The following is a 19268-nucleotide window of genomic DNA, read 5'->3' on the forward strand; positions in this document are numbered from 1 at the left end:
AGGGGCCTACGCACATGGGCCATCTTCTGCTTTTTTTCAGACCATTAGCAGAGAACTGAACCAGAAGTGGAGCAACCACTCCTGTAACACAACACCTGCTGTAACACAACACTAGCCCTTGTCTTTATTAAACAAAAAATTTTCAGGGTAGGTGCTGTGGTTTATTGGTTAAGCCTACACCTGTGTTGTTGACATCCCATATGTGATCAGGTTGGGTCCCGGTGGCTGCTCCACTTCTGATCCAACTCTCTGCTAATGGCCTGGGAAAGCAAGGAAAGATGGCTCAAGTACTTGGCCTCTACACCCACATGGGAGACCTGGAAGAAGCTCCTGACTTCCGATTGGCCCAGCTGCAGCTCTTGCGGCCATTTGGAAAGTGAACCAGCAAATGGAAGACCTTTCTCTCTGTCTCTCCCTCTGTCTGTAACTCTACCTCTCAAATAAATAAATAAATCTTTTTAAAAAGTGAAAAATGTATTTTAAAAAAATTTTCACTTAAAGGATTCCCCCCCACACCTTTTATATAATTTGAGAGTCCTTGATTATCAGTAAGTAGGAAATTGATTTACCACAAGTTGAAGTAGCTAATTGGGTGGCCACTAGGAGTTTTGTTATACCCCAGTGAAAGAGAAAAAGCGATGTTATGAGATTTAGCAGCAATCATGTCTGTAAATGATACAACTGTAGCTGTGATAATGTGAAACATTGTTATTAAACAGTTAACAGCTAGATGATGCACAGGAATCCCACTGCAGCACTCACTCCATCTTTCTTAATGGTCCTTAAGAGCCTAGTATATTAGTTCTCATGTGAGTTTTAAGATTTTTAGGATTATCAGTTTATATTCATTTTTAAAATCCACTGGAGAGGATGATGGTGTGTGTGTGTGTGTGTGTGTGTTAATCCAGGGCACAAAATATGCTCTTAGTAAATATTTGATTATTAGATGAATAAGTGAATATTCTATATTGGCTGTACCTCTTTCCTTCTGTGTGACTGGGAATGTGGTTTGATTTCTGTGAGTTTACAGTTTTTTCTTTTTTCATTTTTTGATGAGAATGGTATGTATATCCTAACTTTTTTTCATGTTGATAATATATGCAAAAGTTATTGGTACTTCGTATTTTATTTAAAATATTTATTATTTGAAAGGCAGACAGAGAAAGGTCTTCCATTTACTGGTTCACTCTCCAGATGCCCATGAGAGGCAGGAATTGTCAAGGCTGAAGCCAGGAACTCAATCCAGGTCTCCCAAGTAATTGAGCCAAGTAGTTGAGCCATCACTTGCTACCTCCCAGAGTGTACATTAGCAGGAAGCTGGATTGTGAGAGGAGAGAAGTAGCCAAGATTTGAACCAGACACTCCAGTATAGGATGTAAGTGTCTTAAAAGGTGACAACCCAAACATGCTTCCTGGTACTTAATATGTTTAAAAATAAACTCTTGAAGGTACTTGCACTACTGATGTTTTTAGAATATGTGATATAGGGGCCAGCACCATGGTACAGAAGGTTAACGCCCTGGCCTGAAGCACTGGCATCCTATATGGGCACCGGTTCTATCCCTGGCTGCTCCACTTCTGATCCAGCTCTCTGCTATGGCCTGGGAAAGCAGTACAGGATTGCACAAGTCCTTGGGTCCCTGCATCTGCGTGGGAGACCTGGAAGAAGCTTAGAGGAATATGTGATGTCTTTCTCAGCTGGACTGTTGGAAGTGAACTGCAGTTGGCATGGAATCCTCACCAAATGCCTCAGTTGTTCATCACTGGTCCTAGACAGCAGGTCTGTTACAAAGAAGGAATCTGTTGATACCAATTTAATGCACCTATGGGAACATCAGTTTTAGTTAGAGAAGCATGGGTTTGAAACCTATCTTTGTGTGTTACTGGCTGTGCAAATCTTAACCTCCCTGAGTTTCCATCTCTTCTATAAATGTGAACAGTAATCCATGTACTGTGGAATTTTTGTGATAACTAGATGAAGACATAAATGAAGCCCTGGTCAATAAACAAATTCTAGTGACTGCTCCCTATACATTCTTACAAGTTATATATAAACTTGGGGGGCCCGGCCGGCGCCGTGGCTCAATAGGCTAATCCTCCACCTTGCGGCGCCGGCACACCGGGTTCTAGTCCCGGTCGGGGTGCTGGATTCTGTCCCGGTTGCCCCTCTTCCAGGCCAGCTCTCTGCTATGGCCAGGGAGTGCAGTGGAGGATGGCCCAGGTGCTTGGGCCCTGCACCCCATGGGAGACCAGGAAAAGCACCTGGATCCTGGCTCCTGCCATCGGATCAGCGCGGTGTGCCGGCTGCAGCGGCGGCCATTGGAGGGTGAACCAACGGCAAAAGGAAGACCTTTCTCTCTCTCTCTCTCTCTCTCTCTCTCACTGTCCACTCTGCCTGTCAAAAATAAAAAAAAAAAAAAAAAAAAAAAAAAAACTTGGGGGGCCAACACCGAGGCTCACTTGGTTAATCCTCTGTCTGAGGTGCCGGCATCCCATATGGGTGCCAGGTTCTAATCCCGGTTGCTCCTCTTCCAGTCCAGCTCTCTCCTGTGGCCTGGGAGGGCAGTAGAGGATGGCCCAAGTGCTTGGGCTCCTACACCCACATGGGAGACCAGGAAGAAGAACCTGGCTCCTGGTTTCAGATCGGCGTAGCTCTGGCCATAGCAGCCATTTGCAGGGTGAACCAATGGAAGGAAGACATTCTGTCTGTCTCTCTCTCACTGTCTAACTCTGTCAAATAAAAAAAAAAAAAGATATATAAACTTGTTAGTCTAGTTCTGAAAATTATTATTTGGTTAAGAATATCTTAATATTACTTGTGACCCCTCTTTTTTGGAAAAGAAGCTTTCTATTTTTGCTTTTTACTTTCAAATTAGAAATTTAGGATTTTTCTATTAAAAACTGGAGAAAAATATTTTTACAGTCTTGTAGACACTATGATACCATGAGCATCATTTTCTTAATTTTTAAAATATAAAATTTTTAAAAGATTTATTTGGAAGAGTTACAGAGAAAGAAAAGAGGGAGAGAGATCTTTCATCTGCTGGTTCATTCCCCAAATGGCTGCAATGGCCAAGCCTGGGCTCAGGCCAAAGCCAGGAACCAGGAGCTTCTTCCAGGTCTCGCACATGGATGCAGGGGCCAAGTACTTGGGCCATCTGCTGCTTTCTCAGGCACATTAGCAGGGAGCTGATTGGGAAGTAGAACAGCCAAGACTTGAACCAGTGCCCATATGGGATGCCAGCTCTGTAAACAACAGCTTTATCCACTACACCACAGTGCCAGCCCCATTAAAACATAAAAATGTTTTAAGAAAAGCCCTGGAAAAAAGAAAAAAGGTCTTGAGTTTCAATTTACAAATTAATTGCTCCAAAATTTTAATTTGAGGACGAGAATTGTGGTACAGCTATTTTAAGCTACTGCTTACAACACTGAAGACCTGGCTGCTCCTCTCCTGGCTCATCTCCCTGCTGATGCACCTAGGAAACCAGGGAAGGCAGCCCAAGTAGTTGCAGTCTCTGCCACCCATATGGGAGACCAGGATGGAGTTCCTGGATCCTTTCTTCAGCCTGGTTCAGACCTGGCTGTTGGTCTTTTGGGGAGTAAACCAGTGGATGAAACATTCTCTCTCTGCCTTTTCAAATAAATAAATATATCCTTAAGAATTTTAATCCAGTTTTCATTAAAATTAGAAACAGATTTACCACTACACATGTGATATTAATTGTACAAATGTGTATGTCATAAAGCTTACAAGAGACACCAAAAAGAATGAAATGTGTCCTTCACAGAGTTGGAAATCTAGAAATACAGGTTTGCAATAGTCATGATGCCATGTGCAAATTTCTTTTAATGTATCTTATTTATTTGAAAGGGTTACAGAGGGAGAGACAGAGAGCTTTTCCATCTGCTAGTTCACTCCCAAAATGGCCACAATGGGTGGGGCTAGGCCAAGCCAAAGCCAGAAATCAGGAGCTTCTTCCAGATCTCTCAGGTAGGTGCAGGGGTCCAAGCACTTGGGCCATCCTTTTCTGTTTTCCTAGGCGTATTAGCAGGCAGCTGGATTGGAAGTGAAGCAACTGGGACCTGAACCTGAGCCCATATGGGATGCTGGCACTGTAGGTGGCAGCTTAACCTACTGCACCACAACACCAGCCCCACCATGTACAAATGTTATGCTGGTGGTTTAATACAGGAATATGTGCACTTAAGAGCAGTGATTTAAGTTAGGGATGTTAACAACATTAATGTTTGGCATTGAAGGACCACATATATTTGAGCTCCCCAGGTAGACAAAAGAGGCAAGGACGTTTCTTACAGCTACAGGATCAGGAGCAAAGCTTCTGGAGTAGGAAAACGATTCTTTTGTTTAATTTGTAGAGTAATAATGTGTCAGTTTCCTATTGATGGTGTAACAAACCACTACAAACCAGCACAATTTTTACTGTCTTAGACTTTAGAAGATCAGAGTCAAAAATCAGTTCCCCTTTGGGCTAGAATCAAGGTCCTGCTTGGTGCTCTGGGAGTGTCTCCGCCTTTTCCAGCTCCTAGAAGCCCCTTGCTCCCCTTGGCTCGTGTCCTCCTCCTCCATCTTCAAGCCAGCTGCACTGCCTTTTCACATCTCTCCATGAATAGATCACTGCCTTCACGGTAACATCCCCTCTGACTCTGACCCTCCTGGAAAGGACCCAGATAATCCAGGATCATTGTCCCATCTGAAGTTCCTTAATTTATTCACATCTGCCAAGTCCTTTTGCCAAGTGACAAAGTACACTCACAGTGAGTTCCAGTCTTCCAGCAGCAAGCTTGAGGCCCTAGAGAGCTAGTGCTGCTGTTCTAGTCCACATCCGAAGGTCTCAAAACAAGGGGAGCCGCAGGTGGACGTCCTAGTCTGTGTCCAGGGGTGGGGCAGGGCAATATTCTGCCTATCATAAGTGAGCAGTCTAGATGTGAAGATAGATAGTGGAGAAAATGCTGTTCAGGGATTAGATTTTTTTTTTTATAAAACCTTTATAGCTATGCCAAGGCTCATCTGAAGATGAGCTTTTTATTCTTAAACAAGCTGTGAAAGATTAAGATAGGTGCTCATTTCACATCCACTTGAAATCCAAATGTAATCATGTAGATGCTTACATACTTTATGAAACCCTTTGTTGGAGCCCAGGTTATAAAGAGAAAATATGAGAAAAGGGTAGAATCAATGCTGCTTCAAAAATACTGCAGAGGTGGTGTGGCAGAGAGGCTGGAGAGTCGTGAATTTTTAAAATGTCTGTGGGAACTGAGGAAATGGATTTGAAAACCCTTTTAGAGGTAGAATAAGTAGGCCATAGTGATTTTCTGGGAAGGCCTTGAAGAAGCCAGAGGGGGCTGCAGCAGCTTTCAGGGAATCTGCGTGAAAATGACTCTCAAGTCCACCCCTCCTCATAAACTCCCCCCCTGCTCTGATTCCTAGAATCTGTCTAAAATGAAGAGCCACTCTCTGCTCAAACATGTTAAGTTTACCAAGTGATTAGTACGTTCTATAAGTAGGGTAGCTTTATATTAATACTCCAAAGTGGGATAGTTATTTTTGTAACTATTCCTAAAATATTTAAGTCAAACTTGTTTATCAAATATTAACTTTCAAATTGTATTTCTGTAAAGTTTTTGTTGTCTTGTTGTCTAAAGCAATACATTTTCCTAAGCCAAAAAAGATAATGCAAGATTATTATTGAAGAGAGCAAAAGCTATGGTTTTGGATTTGGGCAGTCAATTTGTTTGAAGACAGTCCCTGTCCTAGTCATCTCTCCCAGTTGTCTCACCTTATGTATTTTGTATACACATACCTATGAGATTTAATTTATAAATTAGGCACAGTAAGAGATTAGCAGCAACAATAATAAAGTAGAGCAATAATACTGTATAAAAGTTATGTGAATATAATCTCTTTGTCTCTCTCATAACATCTTCTTGTCCAAATAGAAGCTTTGTTTTTACGTTTAGTCTGAGCAACCTTGGCATACAAATTTTTCCCTTTCCTTAAATTGAAAACTTTCAACTTTTCTTTTTTAAATTTTTTTAAATTTATTTTTCCCCCAAAGAAACCTTTTATTTAAGGAATACAGACTTCATGCTTTTTGTAAGTACAACATTAAGAATATAGGGATTCTTCCCACCATAACCATCCTCCCACCCACTCTCCCTCCCCTTCTCCATTTTTGATTAACTTTATGCACAGAAGACCAGCTCTATGCTAAGTAAAAAGGTCAACAATTTGCAAAAAGCAAACCGTTCCTCAATTGTTGAGACAAAGGCTGTTCAGAGTCATTGCATCTTGCAGTTAATTTCACTTTTTTAAAATAACTTTAAAGAAGCACCCAACAGTGATACATCTTTTGTGAGAACTTAGACATAATTATAATACAACTCTTTGAGGACAGAGATCCTGCGTGGGAAGTTAGTGCACAGTAACTACTGTTGTTAATTTACCAATTAACACTCTTATGTATAACATCAGTGATCACCCGAGTTTCTTGACATAAGCTGCCTAAGCTGTGGAAGCCTTTTGAATCCACAAAATCAGTCAGTATTTAGACAAGGCCATAAGCAAAGTGGAAGGTCTGTCTTCCCTTCAGAGAAAAGTACCTTCTTCTTTGGCTACTTCTTTCCACTGGAGTCTCACTCACTGAGGTCCTTCAAGTAGGACATTTTTTTGCCACAGTGTCTTGGCTTTCCACACCTGAAATGCTCTTGTGGACTTTTCAGCCAGACTAGAATGCCTTAAGGGCTGATTCCGAGGTCCAAGTGCTATTTAAAGTGTTTGTCTTTCTATGAGTCTGCTGTGTAGACTGCTTCCCATGTTGGAGCACTCCTTTTTAATTTTGTCTATTATTACCAGACCCTTAATCCTATCCATTTGATCACTTTAACACTTAAGATGGTATTTTTACCACCCAGCTTAAGGGGATTTGGAATCCCATGACAAGTTTTTAAACTGTACCCTTAGAAGGAAGTCCATAGAAATGTGTGCAGAACTATACAGTTAAGAACACTTTGCACCTTCTTCTTGGGTATATCCAAAAATCTAGCATGACTACTCTTGGGCTTTAGAGCCACTTGAAGTGAAACAAGAGTTACTAGATCAGAAGCACAGCACCACTGCGAGTTAGCCTGAAAAACAAGATGACTACTAAGTGACTGCCAGGCAGGTGACGTACTCACATACAGCACAGTGTGCTGGACAGAGACATGATCATGTCTCCAGCAGCTGGAGCTGGGCCGATCTGAAGCCAGGAACCAGGAACCAGGAACCAGGGTCTCCTACATGAGCGCAGGGGCCCAGGCATCTGGGCTATCTTCTGCTTTATCAGGCCATAAGCAGAGAACTGGATTGGAGGAGGAGCAGCTGGGACATGAACTGGCACCTTCTATGGGATGCTGACACCACAGGTGGAGACAATCCACTATGCCATAGGAATGGCCCCTTATTTGCTTTTTAAGAATTTTTATTTCTCTCATAAAATATCATACCTCTTCACTCATATCTGTACTTTCCTGTAAATTCTGAAAGGTATTTGCGGTAGTGTTTTCTGTAGTCCCTGTCTGTCAGTGCTGTCCCTACGTCTGCCTCTGTTGGTGGTGGGTCACGATCTCCTGCTTTTTAACACATCTCATTTGATTTTTGCTATGTATTTCCCATGATGAACACTGGCACAGCTCAGCCTCAGCCCTCAGCAGCTGGAAATCAGTGTCATCCCCACACATGTCATCTGTGGGGTGCAGGTCCACCGTGCAGACGAGGTCTGTATCCCTTCTCAGCATCCTGGGAAAGGGGGACTTCTGATACTCTGGCAGCAGACTTTGCTTGGTACCTTACTTGGCCTTGGCTTTCTCAAAGCACTTTTTTTTTTTTTATTTGAGAGGCAGAGAGGAGAAACAGAGAAAGGTCTTCCATCCACTGATTCACTCCCCAAGTGGCCACAACAGCAGGAGTTGAGCAGATCTGAAGCCAGGAGCTAGGGGCTTCTCCCAGGTCTCCCACACAGGTGCAGGGGCCCAAGCACTTGGGCTGTCTTGCTGCTTTCCAAGGCAAGGAACTGCATCAGTAGTGTAGCAGCCTGGACTCGAACCTGAGCCCATAAAGGATGCCAGCACTACAGGCAGAGGCTTAGCCTACTAAGCCACATTGCTGTTCCCTCTCAGAGCACTTTTAAGTGGGAAATAGAGCATTGTTAATAATTCCATTTAGTCAACAAGCATGACCTGGAGCTTTCCCAGACAGACTAGGATAAGGTAGCCTGGTTATTAGGAAGTACTCCAAGGTTTTAGGCAACAGATTTTGAATTTTTAAAACCTCTCTTTCCTTGATTAGGATGGTGCCTCTTTGGTTTCCTAAAGTCTGCTGTCAGTCTTAGGATTCTTCAAAATTTGTGTGGTTTATCCTTCTCTACCCAAAGTCAGTCATCTTTATCTCAGGTGGAATATCATTGCTAGGTTCATTTATCTGTATAAATCTCTTCCTCCTCCTGGCACGTTCAAGTCAGGCTTCCAGACTGATCTATCAAACTTCTATCAAACTATTCAATCTATTTAGGAACCACCAAGGCTCATAATTGTGAGATCCATCCTAGGTTTCTTATTCCATCTACAGCCCTTCCTCTTCAGGCTGATGCATGTCTCTGTGTACCATACAGATCCCTATAATTGATCTTATTGATATTATTATGTTATTATTTCCTTCCTTCCTGCCTTCATCTGTTCTGTGCTGCTGTAACAGAATACCTGAGTCTGGGTAACCTACAAGGAACTGTAAGGAATGTATTTCCTTACATTTCTGGAGAATGGGAAGTCCAAGATTGGGAGGCCAGCATCTGACATGGGTTTTCTTGCATATCATCTCATGGCAGAAGGCAGAAGGGAAGAGAGGGGAGGGGATGGAGAAGGGGAGGTGAGACAGAGACAGGCCAAGCAACCAAACTCATCCTTTCATATGGAACCCATTCCCATGATACAATAGCTGTAACCCATGTATTTGGTCATAATCACTTCTCATTCAATACCCACCTCCAAACATTGCTGCACTGGGGATTAAGTTTCCAATAAACGCTTTTGGGGGACCAAATTCCAACTGTAGAATATCCTAACCAATGACGACTCTATAGGTCAGCTCAACACCTGGCTTCCTGCACCTCTAGCTACTGTCACTTGAATTCATCCACTTTTTCCTATCTTCTCATTTGCAAGTAGTAAAAGCCACAAATTTCAAATTTGATTATCCAACTTACTATATGATGTTTGCTAATCAAAGAATTAAAACTCAAGTGCGTACAGGGAGGATGAGGTAACTATAAGATGAAGCTGGCAGAAGAAGGAAAGATAGGTAACTCTAGGATTTTAGGGAAGTGTGGGATTTAGGCATTGTGGAAATGGATTAATCCCCTGTTGATAGTTGGCACTTATTTGTTTATCAGGGTGAACCCATTCTTTGGTCTTTAAGGCAGAGATAGCTCCTTCATCTGCTGGCTCACGTCCCAAATGCTTGCAGTGGCCAGGACTGGGTCTCCAATACGGGTACCTAGGACCCAGCCACTTGAGCCATCATTGCCACCTGTCTGGGTCTTCTCTTGCAGGAAGCTGCAGTCAGGAGTCGGGCAGGTAATTCATGTGTGTGTTTTCATACTAGACATTTCCACAAACGTTTTGAAGACCCTCTCGTGTGTGTGTGTGTGTGTGTGTGAGACAAGAGACCTTTCTGGACTTAATGGGATTTTTATGTTATTTGCATCTATTTTGGGGTCAGAAAAAATCAATATTTCAGGCTCTAATTTCAAGTGCATTCCATGGAGAAACAAACATTGTTTTGAAGCGTAGTCTTTTAGTGCTATTCAGAGTGTTGTCTGAAAAGGAAATCTCATCACAGAAAAGAACAGCTAAGGATAAAAGTTTGTTAGAGAATAAGACAGTTTGTTCTTATATCATCCGTATATAATATCCCAAAAAGAAAGGATGAATATGTGCCTATTAGAAATAGTGACAGGAGATGTGTGTTTTTGGAGTTAGGATCTGTTTTATTTTTTTCATTTTAAATTTAATTCAAGTGGCAGAGAGACTGGAGCTGAAGCCATGCTCCAGTAACTCAACAGGTCTCCCACATGGGTGACAGGAACTCAACTAGTTGAGCTATCACCTGCTGCCTCCAAGGAACTTCATTAGTAGGAAATCCAGACATTCTGATATGGGTATACTGGCATGTTAACTCCTAGGTTAAACACCTGCCCCCATGATCTGTTTCTACCCACAGAACATTTCTGACACCAACTATGTGAGTTTTTCCCATTGTAATAACTAGTTCTCCAATACCAGTGGGGTGTCCTGCAATTTAATTCAGCCTGACACTATGTATTTGGAGTTAGTGTCAGAATCCATAAGTTAAGGGCTCATACCCACAAGACCCACCCTACTTCACAAGTCAGTCTCAAGTTCCAGGCATCCTGTACTTCTGACTAACCAGCAATAAATCTGGAGTCCTCATGGCCCCCTGCTTGGCTTAATTATTTGTTAGAATGGCTCACATAACTCAGAAAAACAGTTTACAGTCACCAGTTTGTTATAAAGCATACAACTCAGGAAAAGCCAAATGGAAGCAATGCATTGGGCACAGAGTGTGGTTGTGGTGGTGGGGGGGGGGGGCAGGGTAGTGCAGAGTCAGGACACCCTACTCCTAGCATTTCCAAGTGCCACACTCATTCTTTAGGAGGTCTGTAGAGGTTTCATTATGTGTTATGTATGCATGATTGATTAAATCACTGGCCACTGGTGATTGGCTAGGTCTCCAACCCCTCTCTCCTCTACAGAGGTCAGGGGTGGGGCTGCTAATGTGCCTGGGAAAGCAGCAGAAGATGGCCCAAGTGCTTTGGTCCCTGCACTCTAATGGGAGACCTGGATGAAGCTCCTGGCCCCTGGCTGTTGTGGCCATCTGGGGAGTGAACCAGGGGATGGAAGATCATTCTCTCTCACTCTCCCCTCTTTCTTTCTCCGTAACTTTGACTTTCAAATAAGTAAATAAATCTTAAAAAAAAGAAAAAGAGAAAGAATGCAGTTGGTCTAGACTTGCAAGGCCAGGAGCTCATCCAGGTACCTAGGTTGCTTCCATTGAGTTACTCTGTCATCTCCGTGACGTCACTCCTCTTCAACATTGAAGCTGGGTTTCTGATGCACTTATAGTTGAGCTCATGATTCCACACAAGGTAGTATGTGGGCCAAGGGATTTCCTATGAAGTTACATGAACTTGCACACACTTATCCTTTCATAGTTTGTTCATGAGTACATGGTCACATGGCCTTCTCCCCCCATATGAAAGGTCACACAACCTAGGACTCAACCACCACTAAGAGGGAGAAGAGCTAATGGTCTCAGAAAGAGATTGAATTCTGGGGATTGTTAGGAGGTCTGGATCACAGTAGCTACATGAAAAAGTTTAAATTGAATCAATTTGGATCCTTTTATTTTGCTATGTTTCAAAGTAAATTTCGGATAGAGAATTATACCACACAGTAAGGATCCAAAAATGTTATTTTTACTACCACTTGCCAGGTACTATACTAAGTACCTTTTATGGGTTGTATTTAGTTTATAGAATGGCGCTATAAAAGTGCCCTCAGCTGGAAAGTCTCCAGTTGATAAACTGACAAAGGAAATAATCAAGGACAGGTCCGAGAACAGAAAATACGGATGGTTAGTGAGGACGTTTCACAAATTCAATTTTGTTGGTAATAAGAAATGTAAGAGGTTTTCAGAGTTCATGAAAAATGCATATTGTGAACAAATTATGCCTGGATTTCAAAAAAATTTCTGCACCAAACTAAACTTTCAATTCCAGCTGACCATGAACTTTCTGCAGTATCTTACTGTAAGCTTTAAAAATGAGAAGCCTGCAGTCCTATCAGCTGACGTTTTTTTAATAGTCATTGTGGGGCCAGTGCTGTGGCATAGTGGGTTAATGCCCTGGCCTGAAGCATATGGGCATGGTTCTAGTCCCGGCTGCACCTCTTCCAGCTCTCTACTATAGCCTGGGAAAGCAGTGGAGGGTGGTCCAAGTCCTTGGGCCCCTGCACCCGTGTCAGAGACCCAGAAGAAGCTCCTGGCTCCTGGCTTCGGATTGGCACAGCTCTGGCCAATGGGGACATCTGGGGAGTGAACCATCAGATGGAAGACTTCTCTCTCTCTCTGCCTCTCCTCTCTCTGTGTAACTCTGACTTTCAAATAAATAAATAAATCATTTTAAGAAAATAGTCATTGTATGAATTAAAAACCAATAAATAGCATTTCATAAGCACTTGGCAAATATTTTAATAAAAATATACAAGCTTATGTAGGATGGTCTTAGCACATAGAGTGCTGGAGCCTGTGTATGCTACAAGCTTTAACACATATTTATAGACTTTGTGATCCAGAAATTCTACTTTCAGGAATCTTAATTAGAAAATAATCAGAATGATAACAAACCATTACTTGTAAATACACACTATTTAATTGTCTAATAAAAGCAGAGTGACTGAGGGAACTCATATGTACAGAATATATTGCACACAATTTAATGTGTTTATAGTATTAACAACATAAGAATGTGTCTTTGATACAGTATTTTTTTTTTTGTACAGGTAGAGCTATAGAAAGAGAGAGAGGGAGGTCTTCCTTCCGTTGGTTCATTCCCCAAATGGCCGCTATGGCTGGTGCTGTGCCTATCTGAAGCCAGGAGCCAGGTGTTTTCTCCTGGTCTCCCATGCAGGTGCAGGGCCCAAGCACTTGGGCCATCCTCCACTGCCTTCCCGGGCCACAGCAGAGAGCTGGACTGGAAGGAGGAGTAACCGGGACTAGAACCCGGTGCCCATATGGCTTGCTGGCACCTCAGGCGGAGGATTAGCTAAGTGAGCGACAGCGCTGGCCCCTCTGATACAGTATTATATAGAAAGTGGGATATAAAGTTATAAGTTAGTATAAAGTGTTTTATTTTTGACAAGCATAGACAATATACTGGAAGTTAGGAATGTTAAGTGTATATAGGCATCCTCTGTTACTCTCGTACACTGCCTTTGCTTCTTTATTCATCCATCTGGTGGGGAAGGAAAATTAGTTTTTCCTCATCCATCCTGGTTGATGGCTGAAACATGTGTTTGATGAATGTCACGTGATGCAGGAGCCCTCACAGGAAAGGATGACCTATAGAAATGATCAAACCTGTGGGTTTTTATGTCGGGTCTGATGAAGAGTGGATAGCCTGGAGAAAGGTGACAGGACGAAGCGGGGATGATCTAATGGCAGCAAGCTGAGGGAAGCTTGGCGAGGCCTGTTTGCACAGATTCTTCTCTGTGAGCCTTCGTCTTCATAGGTAAGGGTGTTCTTTCCCACCCTGTGTAGGAAGGCCACCTCTTCCAGGAAGCCCTTCTGACTTGCTGCAGAGGACATCAGGAGGTGCTGCCTAGTTCTGTGACCTGCCTCTGGAGGGAATATGACAGTGACCGTCCTGCTAGTGTAGCCCCCTCAGATTCCTTCTGCTAAGAAACATCAGGACACCAGGATGCTGTATTTTTGTGAATCCCATCATCTCCCCTTAATAATCACAGACAGTTGCTCATTTTTATTCTCTCCGCCCATGAGCTAGTCATGTCTTACCAGTGTCTGTACAAAATGCATTATGGTGCCTGGCCCAGCATAGGTCAAAAGCAGCAATTGGGTGATCTATTCTAAATGTTTCATTTTTCATGATTGATTGGCAGTGCTTAAATAAGCAGAAGAATATGACAGATATTAGAAAAAGCTTGTTATGATAATGTTCTTTAGTTAAAGTTCTTTAGCAGTTCCCTTTGCTAGCGGGTAAGGGGAAGCATAAATGATACAGTCTAGATTTAGGTCAAAGTAGGAAAATTATTCTCTTTTTCTAAGGAGATGATGTCCATCCTCTTTCCCCATTGCCCTCTGTGGGATTCGGCTGTGGAAAGGGTCTGGGCTAGCTTTTCCATGTACGGCTAGAATCAGACGCAGCCGCCGTGTCCTGTGCACTGCCTAGCTTGAGGTGCTGAGTCGGCTCAGCTGCAGGTGCTGGCTGGCTGTAGACACACAGGGAGATTAGTGATGGAGGGTTCTATGGTATTGAGGTAGGGGCTGGGTTTCCCTTCTCCTCCCATCCATACTCTTTAATGCATAACTTTACCATGCTTTTGGTGGTGGTACAATTTAAATCTTTTTTTTTTTTTAACAGGCAGAGTAGACAGTGAGAGAGAGAGAGAGAGACAGAGAAAGGTCTTCCTTTGCCGTTGGTTCACCCTCCAATGACCGCTGTGGCCGGTGCACCACGCTGATCTGATGGCAGGAGCCAGGTACTTCTCCTGGTCTCCCATGGGGTGCAGGGCCCAAGCACTTGGGCCATCCTCCACTGCACTCCTGGCCACAGCAGAGAGCTGGCCTGGAAGAGGGGCAACCAGGACAGAATCCAGTGCCCCGACCGGGACTAGAACCCGGTGTGCCAGCACCGCTAGGTGGAGGATTAGCCTATTGAGCTGTGGCGCAGGCCACAATTTAAATCTTTTAAAATGGGGTTAAATGAAAATTCATAAGTAATATTTATTAGCTTTAAGTACCCCATACCTCTTAAAAAATTTTTTTTGACAGAAAATGAAATAAAAATAGGATAGTTTCCTTCTGCATTGTCTGGAATGGATCTTTTAGTTTTCCATTGAAATATTTGTGAATTGTCAAATCTATCAGATTTCCTAAAAACACAGCATTTGAGTTATTGAAAGGGTGACTACAGGTTAATTTTCCAGAATGCAAATCGCCTCTGTAGCACTGTGGATATCTGGAAGTGTGGTGTTCATGTTTGCCATCAGTGTATGTGAATAAGATACTTCAAGAGGTGTTAGAGGGTAGGAAGTACCAGCTACATAGAATAGAGCGTTTTCGTGTAAAGCAATTCTTCTAGGATGAGGGTGCAGGGAAGAAAATGTCTGTAGAATTTAGCTGGTTTCTGCCGGACAAGTGGTAGAGAAGCTGCTTTAGAGAAATGAGATGTGTACCGCAGATTTAACCCCAACGTGACTGTGAAACTTGTCTTTGGAGAGCAGTGGTGCCAAGGGAGCAAGTTCTTGCTTTGCGCACTCCTGGTCCTGTTCAGGGGCTGCCAGGTGATCTGCACTGTTCTGGGCTGCAGAAGCCTGTGTGTGGTATTCAGCAAGTCAGGTTTAAGAAAAAGATGTCAGCGAATTAAGACCCGAGTCACATGACTCCCTCCACTTGCCAACACGGACGCTCCGGATCAGATTTCAACTCCAGGCAGCCCTCCCAGCCATGTGGCTTTAGCCGAGTAAGAAGCAAACCACACTTCCTAAAATGTTAGGATCCACTCTTCCCCGACCCACCGCGGGGCCTTTGGATCGGGGGCTGGTTTTCAGATCGGAGCATTCCCAGTGAATGGGATTTTAGTGTGTTGCTGTCATTTGATTGTGTTCATCTGGTCTTCATCAGCTCTGGCAGGCGCTTGCAGAGAGAATGGGGGCAGGAGCTCTGGCCATCTGTGTAAGTACAGGCCTTCTGCGGGCTGGGCTGCTCTGGGGCCTGCCGGTCCGGCGGCAGCTGCTGCTCCCTAGGCTTCCGTGAGATGTTTGTGTGACTTTGTTCTGCCTTCCCAGGAGGACGAGCAAGACTTGTTGCTTCCACTCCTGTCTATTCCAGACGGGTATAAGCGATGTTTGGGGTAGCACCCAGCATTTTTAGCCACTTCCGTTTCCAAAAAAGGTGAAGGAAGATGCATGCGGAGTGTGTCTCCTTAACTCCGGGCACTCCCAAGTGTTTGACTTTTTGGTTCCTAAAGAGTTAAAAGGGAAAGCCTACTCATAGTTATTGGAAAAATCTTGTGGCTAGCTTGAGAAAGAATTAAAATAGCCTTTCATTTATGGCCTCAGACGTGCGTATGACAGTTTTCTGTCTCACACTCCTGTTTTCATGTAGCAATTCTGGAATTTTTGTTTCTGCATGGTTGCTGAAAATGGTGGTGGAAAAGCATGGCAGATAAATGTTTGTGAATCCTGAATCAGCTACAGAAACTGATGGTTGTGATAGTACAGTGGCATCGATAAATAACTCTGATAGAAAATCCATGGGAAAATGCGTGTTTTGGGCTGAACTTTGTGAATTTCTACAGAATTCTAGTGCTTATTTAAAACCTTTTGCAATAATCAGATATTGTCATTTGTATTATACAATGCTGAAATTAACATTATTTTAGTATTTAGAAAATTCATATATGTAAATCACAATTATATTGCAAGTTAATACTGTATTCCAAAAAGGCATTTTATTTGTGCCTAGAAGTAATAAATGAGATATATTTGTTATTGTCTATCACCTTAACTGCTCACTTTTTAAAGAAAAACAAAGCTTACATTCAGGTCAGATCCACTTTATTTGTCTGAAGTTTCAGAAGGAGCTGAAATTTGTCGTAGGCTGTGGTAGCATCCTGAAATAGCTGGGCAGCCTGTGATTTGTAGACCCTGAGCTGTCCCTGATGGTGGACCCTCCCCCATGGACTGAATAATTTCAGTTAAGCTACGGGGAGACTGAGCTACATGTGTGCTGATCTGTTTTTTTTTCCTTTTAGTCCAACGGTTTGTAGTGGCCAGGTATCCAAGTGTTGTGGTTTTTTTTTTTTTTTTTTTTTTAATAATTCAACAGAGTTTTTCCTTCAAAGCCTACTTAGTCTACATATAAAATACTGACTTTCATTTCACTCCAGAGATATCTTCCTTTTATTTATTTTTGTTTAAGATTTTGCGAGTTAGAGAGGGAGAGATTTTCCATATGCTGGCTCACACCCCAGATGGCTTCAATGGCCAGGACTGGGCCAGCCCAAAGCCAGGAGCCAGGAGCTTCTTCTGGGTCTCCCATGTGGGTAGCAGGGGCCTAAATACTTGGGCTGTCTTCCACTGCTTTCCCAGCCCATTAGCAGAGAGCTGGATCAGAAATGGAGCAGCCAGAACACCACTGGTGCCCATATGGGATGCCAGTGTCACAGGCAGAGGCTTTACCCACTAGCCACAATGCCAGCCCTAAAGATAAGTCTTCCATTCTGTGACCTCTTTTTTTTTTTCCCCAAAGATTTATTTTATTTGAAAAGCAGAGCTACAGAGAAAGATCCTCCATCCACTGGTCCACTCCACAAATGGCCACAATAGCTGGGGCTGGGCCAAGCCAAAAGCCAGGAGCTGGGAATTTTATCTGGGTCTCCCACTGGGTGCAGGGGCACAAGCACTTGGGCCATCCTCTACTGCTTTCCCAGGCACATTAGCAGGGAGCTGGATCAGAAGTGGAGCAGCCGGGACTTGAACCGGTGCCCATATGGGATGCCAGTGCTGCAGGTGGTGGCTTATCCCACTGTGCTACAATGTCAGCTGTCCTCTGACCTTTTATATACTTTAGACCTGAGATGTGTAGAATGAGCTAGCACATCGGACTTCATTCTCATGTGGATGTGTAGTCCTTTGTGATTGGAAACTTACTTCTTGAGGCCAATGTTGTAGCATAGCGGGTGGGGCCGCTGCCTGAGGAGTGGCATCCCGGGTGGGTGCTGGTTTGTGTGCTTGCTGCTCCGCTGCTGATCCGACTCTCTGCTGTGGCCTGGGGTGGGGGTAGGGGGTGGAGATTGGCCCTGGTGCTTAAACACCTGCACAGGAGACCCGAGGGCCGCTCCTGGCTCCTGGCTTTGGATTGGCCCGGCTCTAGCCATTACAGCTCTTTGAGGGATGAACCAGTGGATGGAGGCTTCTCTCTTTGTCTCTGTCTCTCTCTCTGCCTCTGCCTCTCTGTAACTCTGCCTTTCAAATAAATAAATAAGAAACTTACTTCTTGTCCTTAGTCTGCAATATAGTGCTCTCTACTTTGACTGAAATGCCTTCTGACCCACATATGAAAGTCTATATTTTTCCTTAATTTATATCCAAATCTTTGTACAAAATTTAATTTGTGGCTGGCATAGCAATCACACAGTTTAAGGCATCATTCACTCTGGTAGCTGAGTAACTCTCAATCATTCCTACCTGCCAACTTAAGATTAGCCTTGGAGTGGGCTGTGTCTCAGTCTTACTGTAGAGCAAATATTGTTTTCAGGAATTGTACCATAAAATGTCAAGAAGATGATAGCTCTTGGAAAACAATTCTTTTTTCTTAGTGCTTGTTGCTTGAAATTGTAAACACAATCACATTATAATTTACACATAGACTGTTGTACTGATTTTTAGATTGAGAGTGAGTGAACACATATCATATACGTAGTAACTGTTCAAGTATCATTCTACAAAAAACTCATTCTTTTTCTTTAACTTTTATTTAGTAAATATAAATTTCCAAAGTACAGTTTATGTATTACAATGGCTTTTCCCCCCCATAACTTCCCTCCCACCTGCAACCCTCCCATATCCCACTCCCTCTCCCATTCCATACACATCAAGATTCATTTTCAATTCTCTTTATATACAGAAGATCAATTTAGTAAAGATCAATTAAGTAAAGATTTCATCAGTTTGCACCCACACAGAACACAAAGTTTAAAATACTGTTTCAGTACTAGTTATAGCATTAATTCACATTGGACAACACATTAAGGACAGAGATCCTACATGGGGAGTAAGTGCACAGTGACTCCTGTTATTGACTTAACAAATTGACACTCTTGTTAAAGGCATCAGTAATCACTCTAGGCTCTTGTCATGAGTTGCCAAGGCTATGGAAGCCTTTTGAGTTCACCGAGTCCGATCTTACTTAGACAAGGTCATAGTCAAAGTGAAAGTTCTCTCCTCCCTTCAGAGAAAGGTACCTCCTTCTTTGGCCCGTTCTTTCTACTAGGATCTCACTTGCAGAGATCTTTCATTTAGGTTTGTTTGTTTGTTTGTTTGTTTTTGCCAAAGTGTCTTGGCTTTCCATGCCTAAAATACTCTCATGGGCTCTTCAGCCAGATCCAAATGCCTTTAGGGCTGATTCTGAGGCCAGGGTGTTGTTTAGGACATCTGCCATTCTATGAGTCTCCTGAAACAACACTCATTCTTTAGACAGAATAATAGAGTACCAGATATTCATACTGTGTGTAAGAATGTATGTGAATGGGTGTGTGTTTATAGACTTAAAAAATGTTTTCCTATAGTGTCTCACTTGTTACTTTTGATTTACTTATTTATTTGAGAGGTAGGCAGACAGAGCTCCTATCCACTGGTTCACACCCCACTGCCCACAATGGCCAGTGCAG

The 19268-nt window shown here is 43.0% G+C and overlaps 1 protein-coding gene across 10 annotated transcripts in view; it reads left to right on the top strand.

Moving 5' to 3' along the window:
• Positions 1-19268, top strand: part of FAM13A (family with sequence similarity 13 member A) — a 388793-nt gene that overhangs the window by 9557 nt on the left and 359968 nt on the right. For 6 of the 10 annotated variants that reach the window (XR_016212400.1, XM_051819567.3, XM_051819565.3 and 3 more), the window contains exon 1: positions 15308-15550. The exons of 2 other annotated variants lie outside the window; for them this stretch is intronic. Coding sequence is in view for 6 of the 8 variants with exons in the window: in XM_051819567.3 (XP_051675527.3) it covers positions 15524-15550 (27 nt within the window). In the remaining 2 variants the exon portion in view is untranslated. Of the gene's footprint in view, positions 1-15282; positions 15551-19268 lie in introns of those variants that run through there. 2 more of the 10 variants (XM_051819564.3, XM_089303082.1) reach the window with 2 other exon arrangements.

The sequence above is a fragment of the Oryctolagus cuniculus genome, chromosome 8, assembly GCF_051225735.1.
Source record: "Oryctolagus cuniculus isolate XC-2025 breed Fujian yellow rabbit chromosome 8, ASM5122573v1, whole genome shotgun sequence".
NCBI classification, from domain to species: Eukaryota; Metazoa; Chordata; class Mammalia; order Lagomorpha; family Leporidae; genus Oryctolagus; species Oryctolagus cuniculus.